The sequence below is a fragment of the Leucoraja erinacea genome, chromosome 5, assembly GCF_028641065.1.
Source record: "Leucoraja erinacea ecotype New England chromosome 5, Leri_hhj_1, whole genome shotgun sequence".
NCBI lineage: Eukaryota > Metazoa > Chordata > Chondrichthyes > Rajiformes > Rajidae > Leucoraja > Leucoraja erinaceus.
In genome coordinates this window covers 82,047,782-82,069,992 of record NC_073381.1, presented here as the reverse complement: position 1 = coordinate 82,069,992, position 22,211 = coordinate 82,047,782, and the positions used below count along the sequence as shown (strand labels likewise).

At 40.4% G+C, this 22,211-nt stretch overlaps 1 protein-coding gene across 4 annotated transcripts in view; it reads right to left on the bottom strand.

The window, feature by feature from the left end:
• phip (pleckstrin homology domain interacting protein) overlaps window positions 1-22,211 on the bottom strand; it is a 186,218-nt gene that overhangs the window by 57,440 nt on the left and 106,567 nt on the right. For 3 of the 4 annotated variants that reach the window (XM_055636087.1, XM_055636088.1, XM_055636086.1), the window contains exons 14-19: window positions 18,268-18,421; window positions 14,348-14,482; window positions 12,138-12,266; window positions 6,839-7,064; window positions 5,098-5,232; window positions 2,612-2,795 (exon numbers count right to left, since the gene is read on the bottom strand). In XM_055636087.1, the coding sequence (XP_055492062.1) occupies window positions 2,612-2,795; window positions 5,098-5,232; window positions 6,839-7,064; window positions 12,138-12,266; window positions 14,348-14,482; window positions 18,268-18,421 (963 nt within the window). The remainder of the gene's footprint in view (window positions 1-2,611; window positions 2,796-5,097; window positions 5,233-6,838; window positions 7,065-12,137; window positions 12,267-14,347; window positions 14,483-18,267; window positions 18,422-22,211) is intronic. The other variant, XM_055636089.1, reaches the window with a different exon arrangement.

Sequence of the window (22,211 nt, the reverse complement as noted above, 5' to 3'; positions counted from 1 at the left end):
GTTTATACATAGTCCCCCCCCCACACACATTTCAGGGCACCAAAATGGCCTTTATTAAAATCTGACAATGTTCACTTTAATCACATGTGATTTTTTTTTCCATTACAAACTCAAATTGTGCAGTACAGTGGCAAATAAATAAATTATGGTTCCTGGTCCCAAACATTATGGAGGGCACTGTATGTTAATTGGATCGTGAAGATGATGAAAAAAGTTGACATTATTACATAACATAAAAGTGTGAATAGATACATAGATACAGCACTGCCATTCAATGTGATCATGGCTGGTCATCCACAATCAGTACCCTGTTCCTGCCTTCCCCCCATATCCTTTGATTCCGCTAGCCCTAAAAGCTCTATCTAACTCTCTTTTGAATGCATCCAGTGAATTGGCCTGCACTGCCTTGAGGCAGAGAATTCCACAAATTCACACCTCTCTGGGTTAGTTAACTGTGAGGTTAATTAAGAACCTACTTCTGCAACGAAAACAGAAATTACACTTTATGCTCCACTTTGGTTGAAAACCACACAACTAGATAAAGAAAATGCAAGTGCTGGAACTGAAAAGGCCTGACAACAACAGTGAAGCAAGAAGCAGAATAGATTGAGATGCATAGATAGGGCAGACAGTCAGAACCTATTCCCGAATGTAGAAATGCCAACACTAGAAGGCATAGCTATGTGAGAGAGAGAACATTTAATGGAGATGTGTGGGGTAAGTTTTTTTACACATAGGGTGCTGGGGGCCTGGAACACACCGACAGGGGTTGTGGTGAAGGCAGATACGATAGTAGCATTTAAGAGGCGTTTGGATAGGCACATGGAAATGCAGGGAATAGAGGGATATGGATCATGTGCAGGCAGAAGAGATCAGTTCAGCTAGGCATCATATTCAGTATAAACATTGAAGGCCGAAGGGTCCGTTCCTGTGCTGTACTGTTCTCTGCATATTATTTGATCAAAACCTCAAGATCTCAACCATGATCTATTGAAGCCCTGATATCCCAACACACTCTGGGCCTCTCTCTCCTGCATCTTCTTTCATAGCCTCAGATGTACCTTTAGAAAGGAGATGAGGAGGAATTTCTTTAGTCATAGGGTGGTGAATCTGTGGAATTCATTGCCACAGAAGGCTGTGGAAACCAAGTCAAAGGACCATTTTAAGGCGGTGATTGACATATTATTGATTAGTAGAGGTGTCAGAGGTTATGGGGAAAAAGCAGGAAAATGGGGTTGAGAGGGAAAGATAGATCAGTCATGATTAAATGACCGAGAAGAATTGATGGGCCAAATGGCCTAATTCTGCTCTGAAAACGTATTAACTTATACCATTCCCACACATGCCCCAATATATACACAAGTTCTCTCCACCACTGAACAAATACGAAAACTTTTAAAATTCTGTGCTACTGTGATGGCATTTGACAACGAGTGAGGGGCCACAAAGAAAACATTCACGACTCGTTGTGCATCACCTGCAAATCGCCTCTTTACAAGCACAAACGAATTTCAAGGGTTATTCAACACCCTAGGACAGATAATGGCTTGACCAGTTAAGAGAGTAAAGCAAGATTTCCTTCATTAAACAGAACTAGGCTTTTTCACAACAATCCAATACTCTCAATAGACAATAGGCGCATGAATAGGCCATTCGGCCCTTTGAGCCAGCACCGTCATCCATTGTGATCACGGCTGATCATCCACAATAAGTACCCCGTTCCTGCCTTCTCCCCATATCCCTTAACTCCGCTATCTTTAAGAGCTCTATCTAACTCTCTCTTGAAAGCATCCAGAGAATTGGTCTGGATGCTTCTGAGGCAGAGAATTCCACAGATTCACAACTCTGGATCAAAAAGTTTTTCCTCATCTCCGTTCTAAATAGCCTACCCCTTATACTTAAACTGTGGCCCCTGGTTCTGGACTCTCCCAACATCGGGAACATGCCTCTAGCGTGTCCAATTCCTTAATAATCTTATATGTTTCAATAAGATCCCCTCTCATCCTAAATTCCAGTGTAAGCAAGCCCAGTCGCTTCATTCTTTGAAAAGAACTCTCCTTAGGCAGTTCTTTAAAATGCTTCCACTAAGGCGGCACAATGGGGCAGTGGTAGAGTTGCTGCCTTACAGCACCAGAGGCCCTAGTTCGATCCTGTATGGAATTTGTATGTTCTTCACATGACCTGCATGGGTTTTATTCAGGTATTCCAGTTTCCTCCCACACTCCAAAGACTTACAGGTTTGTAGGCCAATTAGTTTGGTAAATTGTAAATTGTCCCTTGTGTGTGTAGGATAGTTCTAGTATGCAGGGATCGCTGGTCGAAGGGTCTTTTTACACGCTGTATCGCTAAACTAAACACTCCAGTTCTGTCGGATTGGCAGCCCTGGAACATAATCACTGTGCTACTGTACGCCCATCTAATATATTCTGAGCACCTACCGGATGCAAAAACACATCATGTACAGGATTAAAGGTGAATACATCACCAACAATAATATTCCAAGGGATACAATTATTCATTACCAAGTGAGAATGTAAATTCCATTTCATTTATAATAGAAATGATAACAAGCACTGTTTCGAATTTCTTCCACAAAAATACATATTCATACCTAGCTACTCCCTGGGTTAACTCCGGCACCACCACCCTCCGACTCCAAGCTACAAGGTCCCGCTCGGTGGCGATTTCACTTCTCGGTGCATTACTGTGCATCTGTCGCACGCCTTCGATTTGTCCACTGCGTCTCAAGCCAATGTTGGGAGGCGAGTGCATCTCAGAGGCGGAACTTTGCGAGCCTGCAATGAACGAATTCAAGAATTTTGCGATGCAGGTCTTTAATTTTTTAAGGGAGGAGAAAACTTGCATTGGAACTGAATGAGCAGAAATGCATTTCAAACACCATTGGGGTAGAATTAGGTCCTCGGTCACCGGCACCAGATGCACACTGGTGTGGTGATTATATATTACTCCCAAACAGTTCAATGGCATTAAGATCAATGGAATCACATTTCACAAGTGGAGTTCAATACACATCACTTGCCACATTATATGTTTAGCACTGGTTACCAATTTGGACTCAAAATGTCATATTTGTTAGTAATACTGACTATTTGTCTATAAATGATAAATGAGAACCAGAGAATCACAACGTGAACAGCTTTGGAACTATCTAGCAATTTAAGAAAATTGGACAGAGGTTTCATTCTCACAAATCACAAGGATAACCCAAATTAGGTGGAGTAATCAATTTTGGTATGTCATCGGCTGATGAATAGGGGGAAAAATGTCCATAGAAATGACATCTTGAATGAATAATGAATATTAAGAAACAAGGAGTCTGGTTACCATATTCAAGCAGCAACATGTCAGTGCATCTGATCTCACAATAAATGATTGGGACTAACCAACTAGCAATCACAGAAAATCTACTATATCTTGACAATTCAAGTGTCTGCCCAGATGATTTTATGAGACTACATGCCATATCAATATTTCAAACAGTTGCTTCCAGATTGCACCCATACTCTATGGAAAAAGTTCGTCCTCAGATAGAAACATAGAAAATAGGTGCAGGAGTAGGCCATTTAATATGATCGTGGCTGATCGTCCAAAATCAATACCCCTTCCCTCTTTCTCCCCATATCCCTTGATTCCATTAATCCCCTCTAAATCTCTTACACCTCACCAAAAACCAATGCTCTCTAGACACATCTGCCATGGAGTAAGGTTTCTTACTATCTACTCCTCTAATCATTTAGTGTAAAACTACATATTTGTAAATTTTATTTTAATTTATATTAATGTTTTAAATTCATCAACATGGGATGTGGGCTTTTAATAAATTGATTCTATTTTTCAAAAATCTTTACATTTTTAAAATGTCACGATTGCACAATGATTTCTTGTGATGGTACATACCAGTACCGTATACCGACATCTCTAAAAGTGAAAAGACATTGATTCATTTTCCATCCATATGAAGATGTATACTAACATCATTTTGTGTACAGGGCCCTTGGTGGCACAACGGTAGAGTTGCTGCCTTACAGCACTTACAGACCTAGAGGCCCCATTCAATCAATCTATCAGAATTTTGTAAGTTTCAATTAGATCATCTCTCATTCCTCTAAACCCCAATGACTCAAACTATGATCATGTGACAGTCCTGAAGAATCCTTGTTGCACTCCCTGTGGCAAATATCTTTTTTTAGAAGAGACCAAATCTGTACACAATACTTCAAGCCGATGTAATTGTACTCCAACACTCCAGTAATCAATATTTATTACAAAGGCCTATTTTTCTTCTTAACTGTTTTCTGCACCCGTATGTTTGCATTTAGTGATTAGTGCACAAGATCCTTTTGCAAATCAATATATCTAAAGATATGTAGGGTCATATAGCAATGAAACAACTTGCCCACACCGGCCAACATGTCCCAGCTCCACTAGTCCCACCTGACTGCGTTTGGCCCATATCCCTCCAAACCTGTTCTATACATGTATCTGTCTGTTTCTTAAACATTGGGATAGTCCCTGCCCCAACTACCTCCTTTGGCAGCTCCTTCCATACACCCACCACCCTTTGTATGTAGGCATAAGGAATTGCAGATGCTGATTTACAAAAAAGACACAAAGTGCACGAGGAACTCAGCATCTCTAGAAGACATGGATGGGTGATGTTTTGCGTCAGGACCTAGACCGTTGTGGTAATATAAATGAAATGTTGTCCCTTATGCTGCTCTACTGCATTGTCACTTATATTGAAATATTTAACAAATGACACTGTTCCATTATTTGTAATCCCATTATTTTGCACAGTTGGACATTTGTAAACCAGCAGGCAAAATGCTGGAGCATAAAATAATGAACAGGATGAGTATCGAGGCAGATAACAATTTCTCAGAAAATTGCAACACTTCTGTTTTATAAAAGATCAAGGTTTCAATATGGTGAAGGAACTCAATCAAATATTACACAGGTTTTTGAGGTTATATTTAATGTGTATGGACAAAATGCATAAATGCTATTAAGCTGAATAACATACATTTTAATTATGTCTACAATAATGCATTCACATCAACTATGAAGTTGTCCTACCTAATCTCCCTCTGTTCAAGGTGCTGTTGGTACCTGTAGGCTGTCTGTGATCATGTTCCTGCTGAAGTCGGTGAATCATGTTGTCCAACGGGCTGACTTCATGGTTTGCTTGTTGACTCAGCACTTGGTTCAATCCTGAAGTGAAGCGGGCAAACAGCAAAACCAAAAAAAAAGTTACTTTTAAAATTAACCAGCACTGCCATATCCTTTAGTAAAAAGATCGTATTTTCCAAAACTCATTGTAAGTCTACTCTCAATATTATTGCCAAGTCAGCTTTTAAGCTAAAACAAATATATTCTATGAATGTAGACAAAAGTGCAGGGGAAACTCAGCGGGTGCAGCAGCATCTATGGAGTGAAGGAAATAGGCAACTTTTCGGTCCGAAACCCTTCTTCAGCATTTTATGAATGAATGTGAATGTACAACATTTGAAAATCTTTACATGTTTTACTTTACATGTCTTAGCAGATGTTTATTGCCTACTACATATTTGCCTTGGCATGGACAATCAGGGCCATACATTTTAACGTTTCCACATGGGTTAGTGATATGTTCTAATGTTGCACATTTACATGATAATTATACGCATCATCTCTTTAGTCAGAGGGTGGTGAATCTGTGGAATTAATTGCCACAGAATGCTGTGGCCAGGTCAATGGATATTTTGAAGGCAGAGATTGACAGATTCTTGATTAGTACGGGGTTATGGAGGGAAGGCAGGAGAATGGGGTTGAGAGGGAAAGATAGATCAGCCATGATTGATGGGACAAATGGCTTAATTCTGCTCCTATTACATGAGCATCACATAGTACAATATAAAAATGATGCAAGCTTTTCCACAATACTAGGACTTCGATTTCTTAGTGAGAACATTATCTTCCAAACTGATTGAAAGGGGAACTGACGTTAGCATAGTGCCATTAATGTTTTATGTGCCTTCTGAATAAAAAACTACCTACTTCAGTTTGTAATAGCAGTCCTGAACTACAATCTACCTCATTGGTAACCCTCAAACTATCCTTGATCAGACTTTACTGGGTTTACCTTGCACAAAACGTTATTCCCTTATCATGTATCTGTACACTGTAAATGGCTCGATTGTAATCATGTATTGTCTTTCCACTGACTGAACAGCATGCAACAAAAGCTTTTCACTGTACCTCAGTACACGTGACAATAATCTAAACTGTAACTGCAATATTGCATGCCAGAACCTTGGCACATTTTCAATTTCCCTTGAAACACGGGTTCACTTTAACTCCCATTCCCACACTGACCTTTCTGTCCTGGGCCTCCTCCATTGTCAGAGTGAGGACAAATGTAAATTGGAGGAACAGCACCTCATATTTTGCTTGGGCTGCTTGCACCCCAACAGTATAAATATTGATTTCTCTAACTTTGAGTAACCCTAGCATCCCCTCTCTCCATCCCTCCCCCACCCAAATCATTGTACTAGCTTTGACATCGTCTTGTTGAGTCTCATTGTCCATAACACATTTTCACCTAGCCCACAGCTAACAATGGCCTGTTTCCTTTACCATCGTTACTTTTTTGCATATCTTTCATTCATTTGTTCAATTTCTCTCTATATCATCATCTTCTATACCTCTCGTTTCCCTTTCCCCTGAGTCTGAAGAAGGGTCGAGACCAGAAATGTCACCTAATCCTTTTCTCCAGAGATGTTGAGTTACTAATTTAAACCAGCATCTGCAGTTCCTTCCTACTCATTCATTACCTTACCTGTGGCAGTGACACCCATTTGTGGAATGAGTTGATTATCTATGCAGCTCTCCCGGCCAGGTACCAGCCTCTGGTATTTTGGTGGATGAGGGTTACCATCAACGTCCACCAGAAATGGGGGTGGCATCAGGTGTGGCGCTTGTTGTGTCTGCTCGTCCAGGACATAGTTGTTGGCATCACGAATTAAAGGCCGATAATCCGTGTGGAAAAACATCTGATCGGAAATCTGCAGCAGGAGATTTCAAATGGTTTCAGCATTTCATTTTGAAGGATTTACCAACATTAGTGCATCCATTTAAAAAAAAAATAATTGAAAGTTATAAAACCTGATAGCTACATGTCAGCTTTCTGAAAATTTCATTTAGAAAAATGAGTGAAGAATATTTTATTCACCAGAAAGCCAAACAAATTCCCCTTTCTCTAAAGGAGAATCACAATGGCTAGTGCAAAGTCTTTTATTTACAAGCTTCGCCCTGTACAAACAGTGGAATTCATTGCCACAGACGGCTGTGGAGTGCAAGTCAAGGGATATTTTTAAGGCAGAGATTGATAAGATACTTGATTATTACAGGTGTCGGAGGTTATGGGGAGAAGTCAGGAGAATGGGGTTGGGGGATAGATAGGTCAGCCGTGATTGAATGACAGAGTAGACTTCATAAGATCATATGAGATAGGAAAGGTAATTCGGTCCAACAAGTCTATTCCGCCATTCAATCGTGGCTGGTCTACCTCTCCCTCCTAACCCCATTCTCCAAATATCCACTGACTTGGCACACACACAATGAATTCTACCCATAACCTCCGAGACTTGATGGCCCGATTGGCCTAATTCTGCTCCTGTCACTTATGAACATAATTTCCTATTATTCCACTGCATTTGGAAGGAGATATAATAGGCCTGTGCTTCAAACCCAAAAGTTAACTTTGTTCCTATTTTCACAGATGCTGCCTGACCTGTCGAATGTTTCATAAGAATAAAAGAAAATTGGAACAGGAGTAGGCTGGCTACTTGCTCCCTCAAACCTGCGCTGTCACTCTACATGATCATGGTTAATTTGGCTCAGGCATCATCTCAACTGGAGGCCAAATCTTTGGGTTTTTTTAATGTAGAGATCGAAAGCTGCTTGATTAGTAAGGGTGTCATCGGTTACGGCAAGAAGAATAGGGTTGAGTGAGAAAGATAAAATGGTGGAATAGACTCAATGGGCTGAATGGCTTAATTCTGCTCCTATGACTTCAGACATTATCTGTCAACTAAGTTTTCCTTTAAGGCTTCCAGCTGACCATTAGAGTGACTAACGTTTGTTTTGGTCCATCTTCCTACAACATCATTTTAAATTTAGATTTTGTTGTGTACATATATATGGAATTACATAACTCTCTGATATTGTTGATGTCAACTTTTGCTAAAATTATTTCAAGACATTTTCATCAATATCATTTTTTTCTGATACTAACGTTGTATATTTAATTATTTTTTATGTAAAACCATGTGTATGTAACTGATTTATATAGTTTTGCTTTTTTGATATTTACATCAAAAAATGTTTATCCTCCCAGAGCAGAAGAAGTGGGTACACATCTATCTGGCTGACATACCTTCAATTTACTGGCACGCTTACGATTCAGTTTACTCATTCCTCAAGTCATCCATCATAGTTACTCTTTCATCTCCTCTGATAAAACTCCTCAATCTTACATTTTCCAGTAGAACTACCTTCTACTTTCCCATGCCTTTGCATACGAAAGTGGTGACAGGCCACCTGAACATCTACAAATTTAAGATAGATACAACATGCTGGAGTAACTCAGCATCTCAGGAGAAAGGGAATAGATGACGTTTCAGGTCGAGATCCTTCATCAGATTCAGTGTGAAAAAGGGTCTCGACCTGAATCGCAACCCATTCCTTTTCTCCAGAGATGCTGCCTGACCCGCAAAGTTACTGCAGCATTTTGTGTCTATCTTCGGTGTAAACCAGCATCTGCAGTTCCTTCCTACACATTTACAAATTGATATTGCCAATCATTTCTCTTTTTAATACTTTTCCCTGCCCCATGTAAATTAGCCACAATCATCTCTCTCTCTTAAAACCCTTGACCATTCTCACCGTACAAACAACTGCATTCTTTCCACCCTATTGTTCCTTGTTGTAGACTCCAACATCTAGGTCTGCCTCCTTGCTCTGTATCTCCAATTATCTATCTTTATCATTTGACATTGATGTAATCTTCAAAGTGGTCTCTATCAATATCCTATTAACCAGAAGCTAAAAGGGAACACCCTTGTAACTACACTGCTGCAAATGCAGCTGGCTGAGAGGCAGAAAAATCTGTGCAAGTTCTTCCAACATTTACAAGAAACAAGTCAAGAGTGCAATGAAATATAATTGATGTATTCCCTTCAAACTCATGAACCGTGACACCATCCAAGAAATGACAGGTTGCTTGATGCACCAGGGCCATTGTGTATACCACCTACAAAATGCACTGCAGTTATTTATTAAATCAGGAACCTTTATCAGGAATCAAGAGGCAGGGAAATGCCACCAACTACAGGTTTTTCTCTTTGTCAAAAAAAAAATCTTATTTTGTACTATACAGCCAGTTTTTCCACTGTTGTTGGACCTATGTCATGGAATTCCCTATCCTATAAGCAGTATGTAAATAGCAACACCAAAACAACCATAACATTTCAAGTTGATCAAAGCCCCCATTTCAAAACCAATTAGAGATGAACATTAAATCCAATTTTTCCATTCCCAGCATCATCTTCAATGGCGAGTCTATGGATGTGGCTCACATACTAGTTTTCTATCCTCAACTAAGGTTTTTGCATGCATATTGATGATGTTTTGTTCTGCTGCACCACCCCCACTATCTCAGACTACTGGATAAGCAAAAGTTCCCTACAACCAAATATTGGAGTCTGTCCTTAACATTAACTTTGTCAGTAAAAAAAAACCCCTGCCAACTTCTGGAATTAAACTAAACAGTTTATAACTTTGGTACCATATCATTTGGAGGCTACCTTTAATAAGCTTTGAAACGCATCCATGCCGTTTCATAAACCACTTATTTCCACATCTGCCCAATGTGCTCATATCTCACCTCATCCCCACAATATTTCAGGGATTTACTCCAAATAAAATAAAAAAGGAAAGTGAAGTATCCTTTATTGTCATTCAGACAATTCAGTCTGAACGTAACTGTATACCTTGCAGTCGGTCCCATTTGGAGGCCGCCAGCTCCGCAATAGGCCTCAGCGCAGACGGAGGATACGACAAGAAAAGGTTGCATCCCCCCCCGAAGGAGGAGACTAAGAACAGTTTCCCCCAACCCCCCATACATACACAACTAAAATAGACAAAATAAACTAAACAACAGGGCAAAAGAAAACAAGAAAGAAAAGACAGACGGACTGCAGGTGAGCCGCAACTGCTTGGGCAGCGCCGCCACTTCCGGCGCACAAATTGAGGATGCAGGGTGAAGGGCAGGTTGGGTGAGTGGGCAGATGCATGGCAGATTCAGTTTAATGTGGATAAATGTGATGTTATTCACTTTGTTGGCAAAAACAGGAAGGCAGACTATTATCTGAATGGTGTCAAGTTGGGAAAAGGGGAAGTACAACGAGATCTGGGGGGTCCTTGTTCATCAGTCACTGAAAGTAAGCATGCAGGTACAGCAGGCAGTGAAGAAAGTGAAATGCATGTTGGTCTTCATACCAAGAGGACTTGAGTATAGGAGCAAAGAGGTCCTTGTACAGAGCCTTGCAATTGTAAAGGGCCCTGGTGAGACCACACCTGAAGTATTGTGTGCAGTTTTGGTCTCCAAATTTGAGGAAGGGCATTCTTGCTATTGAGGGAGTGCAGCGTAGGTTCACAAGGTTAATTCCCGAGATGGCGGGACTGTCATATGTTGATAGAATGGAGCGGCTGGGCTTGTATACTCTGGAATTTAGAAGGATAAGAGGGGATCTTATTGAAACATATAAGATTATTAAGGGTTTGGACACACTAGAGGCAGAAAACATGTTCCCGATGTTGGGGGAGTCCAGAACCAAGGGCCACACTTTGAGAATAAGGGGTAAACCATTTAGAACGGAGATGAGGAAAAACATTTTCACACAGAGGGTTGTGAATCTGTGGAATTCTCTGCCTCAGAAGGCATTGGAGGCAGGTTCTCTGGATGCTTTCAAGAGAGAGTTAGATAGAGCTCTTAAAGATAGCAGAGTCAGGGGATATGGGGAGAAGGCAGGAACAGGATGCTGATTGTTGATTATCAGCCATGATCACAGTGAATGACGGTGCTGGCTCGAATGGCCAAATGGCCTACTCCTGCATCTTTGTCTATCTTTGAACAATATTTAAATCTTGGTCCTTTTATCTCTGTCTGTGGGCTTGGTGTCAGATTTTGTTTCTTGCTGTCGGGACACTATTGCACAACTAAAGGGCCGAATGGCCTACTTCTGCACCTATTGTCTATAAAGGCATTACACAAATATCAGTGGTAATGAAAGTAACATTTCCCCCGAAACAAAAAAATGTTGATTAGCTTGGACATAGCAAAGAAATCATTTATTGGGTCAAGTTATAGTTAACATCTCCAATTTGAAAAAGTAACAATAACCCACATCACCATTTTACCTACAGCACCAGAGATACCACCTAACCTGCTGAGTTACTTCAGCACTTTGTGCACATCTGTGGTATTAACCAGCATCTGCAGTTCCTTTCTCCACACCTCACCATTTTACTGTTTGAATCTGACACTAAATAACTACAAGAATCTTTCAAAGAGAAAAGTATGTTTCTTCAAATTCAGATGATGGCACTATTTCAAATAATTTAAGTTCAAAGCTCAGCTATAACGTCATCTGTCATGGATCTGTCTGTCATGCATAACAAACATGGATATCTTTTTAATGTTGAAACACAAGACACTGCAGATGCTGGAATCTTAAGCAAAGCACAAAATACTGGAGGAACTCAGCAGATCTGGGGAGTGAATGGCCAGGTTATATTTTGGAATGGGACCTTCCTTCAGACCCCATTGTAATATACTCTTCTGGCCCCAAGCTCTCCATCCACATCAACAGCAAAGGACATTTATCATTGTGCCTCAGTCTCACTCACACATGACTAAAAGCTCGACTTGCTTTGACTTGAATTAAACACTCACATAACGAAAAGGTCAAACGATCACATAATCTAAGCATTTTGCACTATGTTACCGATGCAGAGATTTAGAAAATGTTCACATCCAAAACAATGAGTAAAACTGTCTTTGTAAAACATCATACCTTGTCATATTTACTACTGGAGCCAAAACCAAAAATAAGAATGTGCCCATGGGAATCCGTACATGCAAAATGCTGCCCATCAGGGGAGCATTTGCAGTCAAATACAGCTCCATGTCCCTGGCCTTCAATCTGAAAGAAAAACATATACGTTTAGGTTTATTATTGTAACGGGTGGTTCAGTGACGTGTGTAACTGAGGATCGGTGAAAAGTTTTGTTTTGCATGCTATTCAATCAAAACAGATAATACTATATATAAATACAATTAAACCAAATGTAAGTACAATAGGTAGAGCAAAGGGAAAAGTGCCAAATGCAGAATAAGGTTCTGTAAAATTTGTAATCAGATTAACACACAAATCAAGAAATCCTATATATTGAGCAGGATGGACAGTAACTTCACTCTCAGCCCCACTGAAATTTTCATATTTTCTATAAAGAACTAGTCATGTAAATTTGAATTAAATACAATATTCCCCCTAAGGAAGAAATACATTTTGAAGTCAAAAATTAAACCACAATTAATCTAAAGGTTGCTCGAAAGGAAAGGCAAAATTCTACAGCAATGGAATAGGGTTCATTTCATCCTTTAAATATTAAGAGCCAATTTTACTACGTGGGCTAAAACACAAAACTCTCATTAAATGCAGCCCTACGGCTACTCGTTTAGAATGGAGAGAACAAAACATATAGTATTACAAGTGCATGAATTATACTAATCATTCTTACGTGTCTTGACTTCTTTAAATAGAACTGGGATTGCACAATTACCAAGTCAATGCGCGGACAACAAAATACATATTTGCATTTGAGGTGATTAGTGGAAGGGAGGGGGGAGGGGGGTGAAGAAAGCTTCAGCCCAAGGTAATGAGACAAAACTCAAGCAGCATTTTAATTCATTATTAGGTTAGCTTTATCAACAACAACAAAAATCAACATGCATGCTAATCTTTAATGATAAGCTCTAGGAGCAGAATTAGGCCACTCGGCCCATCAAGTCTACTCTGCCATTCAATCATGGCTGATCTATCTTTTCCTCTCAAGATTCAGATTCAAGATTCAATTTTAATTGTCATTGTCAGTGTACAGTACAGAGACAACGAAATGCATTTAGCATCTCCCTGGAAGAGCGACATAGCAAACAATTTGAATAAATAATAATAAGTGTCCGGGGGGGGGGGGGGTGGTGCTGATTGGCAGTCACCGAGGTACGTTGTTGAGTAGAGTGGCAGCCGCCGGAAAGAAGCTGTTCCTCGACCTGCTGGTTCGGCAACGGAGAGACCTGTAGCGCCTCCCAGATGGTAGGAGGGTAAACAGTCCATGGTTGGGGTGAGAGCAGTCCTTGGCGATGCTGAGCGCCCTCCGCAGACAGCGCTTGCTTTGGACAGACTCAATGGAGGGGAGCGAGGAACCGGTGATGCGTTGGGCAATTTTCACCACCCTCTGCAATGCCTTCCGGTCGGAGACAGAGCAGTTGCCATACCATACTGTGATGCAGTTGGTAAGGATGCTCTCGATGGTGCAGCGGTAGAAGTTCACCAGGATCTGAGGAGACAGATGGACCTTCATCAGTCTCCTCAGGAAGAAGAGATGCTGATGATCCTCAACTTCATTCTCATGCCTTCTCCCCATAACCCCCGACACCCTTACTGATCAAGAATCTATCAATCTCCGCCTTAAAAATATCCACTGACTTGGCCTCCACAGCCTTCAGCCTTCAGTATGCAAGAACCAGATCAGGCTTTGGATCATCCTGCCCAATCATGCAGCCTGGACATGAATAAAAAATGTTCCTACAAAGAAGTCCTGGAGTACTCACTCAATCATTGAAGTCAATACTTTCAGTAAAACAGAAAGAATAAAAAACTTGTTTGTTTTACTGCAGTTTTTTTTTTGTGATATTTTGCCGGATATGCACTAATCTGCAAACAGCATTGTGTTTTTTGGAAAATAACCATGCTCTTCTGCAGGTAATGATCATCTCCTGAGGCTTTTTTCTTCATAATAATGACGTCATGGGCAAGGCATCTTTTATAACATCCAAGATAGACAATTAAAAAAACCCCAAAGCAAGATAAAGGTAATAAGTTAGCAGAATATATCTTTAACACTTAAAAATCGTTAAAAACATCAATGATTTTAATTAGAAATTAAAAAATGGGAATGGGCTAAAGTCATATTTACAATATATTTAGAAAACAATTTTTTGTACCATATTGAAATAGGATCGAATTTTCACTCCTCTTACAAGGTCCCAAACTATCACATTGCCATCATGTCCCGCAGAGAAGAGAACTCTGGGATCAAAGGGGTGTGGTTCTAGTACAAACACTTCATCTTCATGCCCCTGCAACAACATAAATATCACATTTTTAATAATCAGCAATACAGGAACATTACATTATCGAGCTCTTTCAAAAAAAGTCACAACAATCAACATTTCTGTTCCTGTTGAAGATGCAACATGAAGGATTGTTTCAAATCAAAAGCAACTGCGAGTGCTGGAGTCTGGAACAAAAACAGGATGCAAGAAGTCAGCAGATAGACACAAAAGGCTGGAGTAACTCAGCGGGACAGGCAGCATCTCTGGAGAGAAGGAATGTGTGACGTTTCGGGTCGAGACCCTTCTTCAGTCAGGTCTTGACCCAAAACGTCACCCATTCCTTTTCTACAGAGATGCTGCGTGTCCCGCTGAGTTACTCCAGCATTGTTACTGACGCAAGGTCATAAGTGATAGGAGCAGAATTAGGCCATTCGGCCCACCAAGTCAACTCTGCCATTCAATCACGGCTGATCTATCCCTCCCTCCTAACCCCATTCTCTTGTCTTCTCCCCATAACTCCTGACAACTGTACTAATCAAGAATATATCTATCTTTGCCTTAAAAATATACACTGACTTGACCTCCACACCCTTCTGTGGCAAAGAATTCCGCAGACTCACCCTCCCTCACACATTCTTGTGTCTATCTCCGGTGTAAACCAGCATCTGCAGTTCCTTCCTACACAAGAAGTCAGAGGTCAGGCAGCATGCGTGAAGGCAAAAGGTACGTCAACCTTTTGGTTCCATAACCTACATCAAGACTTGCTATCATACCTATCTTTGTACCATGAGCAAACTTAGACATGTACCTTTAGTCCTTTCATGCAAGTCATTGACTCCAAATACAGTGCTTCACCGGTTCTTCCTTATCCATAACAGACTACTTTTTCAAAACAAACTCCATAAATTGGTGACACCCGACTTCCCTTCCACATGTCAAATTTGACATTACCTTTGAATTTCTCTAGGTCCCCCTCCATAACATCTTTCATGCTAACTTCTAACATCTTCCCAATAACCCATGGTTTCCCCATTAGATTATTTTCTCAGGAGTAGAGGAGACTGCGCGATCTAATAGAAGTTTATCAAATTATGAGAGGCATAGATAAAGTAGACAGTTAGAACCTTTTTCCCCCCAGCGTGGAAATATCAAAGATTAGAGAGCAAAATTTAAGGTGAGAGGGGCAAAGTTGAAATGATATGTGCTGGGCAAGTTTTTCACACAGTGATGAATGCCTGGAACATGCCGTCAGAGGTAGTGGTGGAGGCAGATACAATAATGCCATTTTGGATAGGCACATGTATATGCAGGGAATGGAGGGATATGGATCACATACAGGCAGAGGAAACTAGTTTAACATGGCATCATGTTCAGCACGGACATTGTGGGCCAAATGGCCTTTTCTTGTGCTATACCGGTCTATGTTCTCACTGCTGATAAGCTGGTTAGACTGTAGGAACCTACTTTATGAAAAATGAACTATATTTGCTATTTTCTAATCAAATGAAACCATTCCAAAATGTAGTGGATTTAGGAGAAACGCAACCAATGCATCATATTTCTCGGAATCCATTCCCTCAAGATAAAGTCCATCAGTACCCAGAAATTGGTCAGCCTACAATTCCACCAATTCATACCATATTCCTAAAGGCTTAATTTCCCCAAGTTCCACTCCCTTTTTCAATTTTCAATGTCCAACAAACTCTGGGATATTACTCGCATTTGCTACGCTGATAACCACTCCGAAATAACTCTTTAATTCATTTGTCATCTCCTGATTTCCAGGGCGGCATGGTGGCACAGCAGTAGAGCTACTGCCTTACAACGCCAAAGAGCCGGGTTTGATCCTGACTACAGGTGCTGTCTGTACGGAGTTTGTGCGTATTCCCCGTGACCGCGTGGGTTTGCTCCGGGTGCTCCGGTTTCCTCCCACACTCCAAAGACATACAGGTTTTTTTTAATTGTAAACTGTGCCTCGTGTGTAGGATAGTGTTAGTGTACAGGGATCACTGGTTGGCATGGCCTTGGTGGGCCGCAGGGTCTATTTTCATGCTGTATCCCTAAGCTAAACGAAACATTATTAAGTCCCCAGGAACAATTTCCATAGGACCCATGTTAACCCTTCTAAATATCCACAGAAAGTGATGTAAAATGCTAATGTTTCAGGTTGACAACCTTTTACAAAAGATGAACAATATGTTCTATTGTTGCCCTCTGTTTTGTTATGTGCATACCTCCCTACAATGGACTTTTCTGGCAGAAAAGGACTCCCTTTTCCATCTTCGCGAAGAAGATGTCCAGCTTTGAAATCAAACCAGTCTAGGTTCATTGAATTTGCCCACATCAATATCAAAATAAGGTTGCATGGTCATAAGGAATAGGGGTAGAATAAGGCCATTCGGCCCACAAGTCTACTTCACCATTCAATCGTGGCCAATCTATCTCTCCCTCCTAACCCCATTCTCCTGCCTTCTCTGCATAACCTCTGACACCTGTAAAATGTGGATAGATCAGAAGAATCAAAATGGCAGACAGCTGTGGGGCCTTTAAAAATGAATAGATTAGTCCAGTAATAACATATCAATGAAAACAAGAGGAAACCAAAATTAATAACAGGAAAGCACTTTGATTAGTACGGGGGAACAGGGGATATGGGGAGAAGGCACGAGAATGGGGTTGAGAAGAAAAGATAGAATAAATGATCAGAGCCAGGATGTTTAGGCGCTAAAAACTCTGAAATAGGCAGGCAAAGAGGCATAATAAAATCACAAAAAGACATGGAAAAGGCATTTATTGACAAAAAAAAAGCATAAAAAGGCATGTATTTCCACCACCAAAATATGGTTAAATTGATAATATATAGATATACTACAGTAAATGACCAAAGTTGCCTGATTGCACATAATTACTAGCATATTTTTCAAATTATCTTGTGTCAAACAGAATATTCTTCAGTTGTGAGAAACTTTCTACCTCAGCTGAGGTCACTGGTGCATACCCGAAACAAGCTACAGACTTTATACTCATGTCGATATCTTGTGCATTACAACTACCTTTGAGAACTTTAGCTATGTTTTGTATTTCTTCAAGATCTTTGTTAGCTAAAATCACTCTCTCACATTTTCCTTGTATGTCCTCACCTACATCGCCAGAAACTTTACGAATATCGTCAGTTACTTTGTTGAAAATCTGCAAGTTATTCACTAATGTTTCGCCACGTTTCTCAAGGGAAATGGGAAGCTTGTGGGAAGTTTGCAAAATTGGGAGCAATAAATAGATTTCGGAGACGACTGAACCAGCGGGCAGCGGCACAAATAAATGAACGACCAACGGTGGCGCCCTGGTTTCACCCCGGTGGTGGAAAATTTCTTGTAATTTATACTATGTTAACATTAATATTACCGTGTTAACATAGAAAACTGCATTGTAATCACAGTACAACTAGAGAAAATAGCACAACCTTTTAGCAAAACGGCAAAAAAAGGCACATGGCATTTATGGCAAAATCCTGGCTCTCGTCATGGTTGAATGGAAGAAGACTTAATTCTGTTCCTGTAACTTATGAAATGAAATAAAGTGGAAGGACCACAGAGAAGATAAAGTAGGCCCCTAGGGACATCTAAAGAAGTTATAAATGATAATAAGAATGATAACTACTAAATATAATACATTTTGTAAACCTTTCCCCTTCACAAAGGACTTTCGGTCTTTATTAAGACTAAGGATAATTTTCATTCTTTAAAACAAATTCAAACTTTCTGATAATTTCCTTGATTATTTTATTTCAAATTAATAATGCAGTTTCTTACCATTAAATGATGTATGAGTTGACCAGTGCAGGAATTCCAAACCTTCAATGTTAGGTTATTGACAGCTGTAATAACAGTGCTATCATGCCTATCCCATGCCACCATAGTTACTTTCAGCTTGTTCACTTTGTCTTCCAATCCTTGTGGATTATACCTAGCAAAACAAAAATACATTACATTACCCAAAACAATTTGCATTTATTTTGCAACTCATCATGCCTAAATATTAGCTCTAAATGAATTCATATTATATCATATTAAAGTTACTCCGGCACTTTGTATCTATCTTCAGTATAAACCAGCAACTGCAGTTCTTTCCTACATATTCATATTATATGAAGATTTTGAATGCCAGTGAACTTGAACCAAGGTTCTACAAAACAACAATGTTGGTTTACACAAAAGCTGGAAGAACTCAATGGGTCAGTCGGTATCTCTGGAGAAAGATGATAGGTGACATCATCTATCCATGTTCTTCAGTGATGCTGCCTGACCCACCGAGTTACTTTAGCACTTTGTGTCCTTTTGTGTAAACCAGCATTTGCAGTTCCTTGTTTCTAAATGTTGGTATGTATATAGGATGATGCAAGGAGAATGTTGTAATCTACAAACTATGCATATGATGATGACGAAACAAGGAAATAAACCAAAAGGAACAAAGGAGGAAGCACAAAAAATTCAGCCTATCCTTGATGCAACACTGGAGTGTCAATTTCCATTTCAGCCCAATCCTAATAAGGAACTCAAGCCCATAACCTATTTACCAGAAATAGGAATCTTTCCAAATGCAGTAAACAGGGATAGTTAAGAAATTATTAATTACATTACAATTCTTAAATGGATTAATACTAACTCGCATCATCTACCCGTTCTCATTAGCAAATTTCATATTAAAGTAATATTAATCCACAGGATTTGGGATTCAGAAGATTAGAAAATATCTGTTCATCATCTCTATAGTTACATCTTTAAGTCGGATTGCAAAATGACATATAAACAGTAATAAATAAGTTATTAAGTCTGTCCTTATTCTTCTCAGATCTAAGTGGCGAAGAAACAAACATATTTTTGATGTGTGCAGTGAATATGTAGCAGTCTGTCAACCAAAATTATTCAAAGGGTCAATGCACAGAACCATGAGAGTATATATAATCAATAATTACTGACATTCATCTAAAATGTAGTCATGGACACTCTGCTCCCTTGTGTTTTCACAAGTTATTTATATACATGCATTACACAATTAAATGCCTCATGCTGCATCTCCATTTGTCTAAGAGGCATTTAAATTTAGGATGTTTCCCTGGCTTTACATTGCTACATAAGTGGGTCATTTTTATTAAGACAACCATGTCAAAAGTGCCTTACTTCTCTTGCCTCTCCCTCACATAAAGGTCCTTGATAGCCTATTTAGCTACAGTTAGTTTATAACCCAACACTACAATATACATTCAATTCCACTTTGTGATATCTAGAAGAATCCACAATGATAAGGAATACATTTTGAAAAAGCATTACAAAGGCTCCTCTACATCCTCTTAATTTTAAACAAAGTGCATCAAAAATATCTTGTTTACCTATGAACCTTGTATTTTCAAGTTGTGATTCAGCTCCTCAGTTAATTGATTGCTTCTGGTTCATTAATTACAGAAGATGGAAATGCAGCAGTTTCGGCACCACCACAGTTTTTGATTCACAGCAACAATTTATTTAGCATCATAACTCTGATACATTATGCCAAGATTGTTATCAATCAAAATTTGACTGAGTTACAGGAGGAGTAATTGGGTCAGAATCAGTAGGATTTATGGAGCAGCACGAAAGCAAGAGCTGGAAAGGCAAAGTAATTTACGGGTGGGAGATGAGGCGGAGCAATTGCTGAACTTCAAGTGAAAGAAGCTGAAGGCACAGCCATCACTGGTGAACTGATTAGAACCAAGGACATAGAAGGGGCCAGAACAGGGGAGAGGTTGCAAAAGCAGCAATTTGAAGATGAGCAACAATCTGACAACTAAGAAGGGAAGCCAGCTTGAATTGGTTACCACAGATGTAATAAGTTATCAAGTTATAGGAGCAGAATTTGGCCATTCGGCCCATCAAGTATACTCTGCCATTCAATCATGGCTGATATATCTTTCCCTCTCAACCCCATTGTTTTGCCTTCTCCCCATAACCCGACACCCGTACTCATGGGCGGAAATCCCGGGGGACGGACGTGTCCCCCCATGTTTTGAGAGGTGGGGGACAATCCCCCCATGTTATCTCTTCCCTGCTTCTTAGACAATAGACAATAAGTGCAGGAGTAGACCATCAATGCAAAGATATGAAAATGCAATGATCAGGTTAAAAGAGGTAAAAACGCTGGAGAAACTCAGTGGGTGCAGCAGTATCTATGGAGCGAAGGAATAGGTGACGTTTTAGGTCGAGACCCTTCTTCAATGATCAGGTTAAAAGAGGAGAAGGTTCAAGAGGCTTTTAATTTTCTTTTGTAGCTGGAAAAGATCAACAAACAGAACAATAATGGGAAACATTGTTTAGTTGGATAAATCTGAGGAATGGAAGATGTGATCAAATAAATTACAGGCCTGTTGATGCCAGGCAAAGGAGCCTGCTAAAGGATGTAGAGCAAAGAGAGAAATATCTGGGTTCATAGTTTGTGAAAGATGCACATGCGATGTGAGAGTACAACAGCGAATGGTAATAGGTGTACTAAAGGACAATTAAATGTAAAACTAAAATTACACACACAGTGTTGGCACAGATATAATTGGAAGATTCTCCAGATTCTGTTGCAGGACGAAGAATGCTTCCACTATGGTGAGACCTATGGTTCAATCAGTGTTGACCTTTCCCATTTACAATAGCAGGATTACAAAGGATCCTTCTTATATTACCCTGCGCTCTGAAACTCATTATAACCACTACATGGTGGTGTGCAATCCAGACTGGGATTTTTTCATTTTGAAATACAGTGTTGACTTTGACCATCGAGTCCGTGCTGACCAGCCATTACCCATACATAGAAAATAGGTGCAGGAGTAGGCCATTCGGCCCTTCAAGCCTGCACCGCCATTCGATTTGATCATGGCTGATCATCCAACTCAGTATCCCATCCCTGCCTTCTCTCCATACCCCCTGATCCCTTTAGCCACAAGGGCCACATCTAACTCCCTCTTAAATATAGCCAATGAACTGGCCTCAACTACCTTCTGTGGCAGAGAATTCCACAGATTCACCACTCTCTGTATAAAAAATGATTTTCTCATCTCGGTCCTAAAAGATTTCCCCCTTATCCTTAAACTGTGACCCCTAGTTCTGGACTTCACCAACTTCGGAAATAATCTTCCTGCATCTAGCCTGTCCAACCCCATAAGAATTTTGTTATGCTATGTCTCCTCAAGTTATGTCTACTTTGAATAAATTATCTTCCTCTCTCTGACGGGAGCTCTGGTCTTTTCCTACCCCTAGTCCCCCCCTACTTTCAGTCTGCAGAAGGGTTCCAATCCGAAACGTGACCTATTCCTTTTCTCTAGAGATGCTGCCCGACCTGTTAAATTGCTCCAGCACTTTGTGTCTATCTTCGGCATAAACCAGCATCTGACTTTGAGCCCCACCACGGGGACGCGGACTTACAATTGGAGCCTGTGATCCCTTGCCTGGGATCGACGCTCCAACCGCGGCCTGTGGTAGAGACCGAAGTCGGAAGCTCCAACGACACAGAAGGTTCGACCAGCCCCGACCCGGGGTCAGATGGCCTGTAGCGGGGGAGGTGAGATTCCCTCCAATGCAGGAGCTTGATCGCCTCAACGAAGAGGGCCCGACGGCCGGCTACGGGAGCTAAGATCGTCCCATCAACAGAAGGCTCGAGGCCCCCGGCCACGGGAGAACAAAGACGGGAAGAAATTGAACTTCTTTCACCTTCCATCACAGTGGAGGAATGTAGT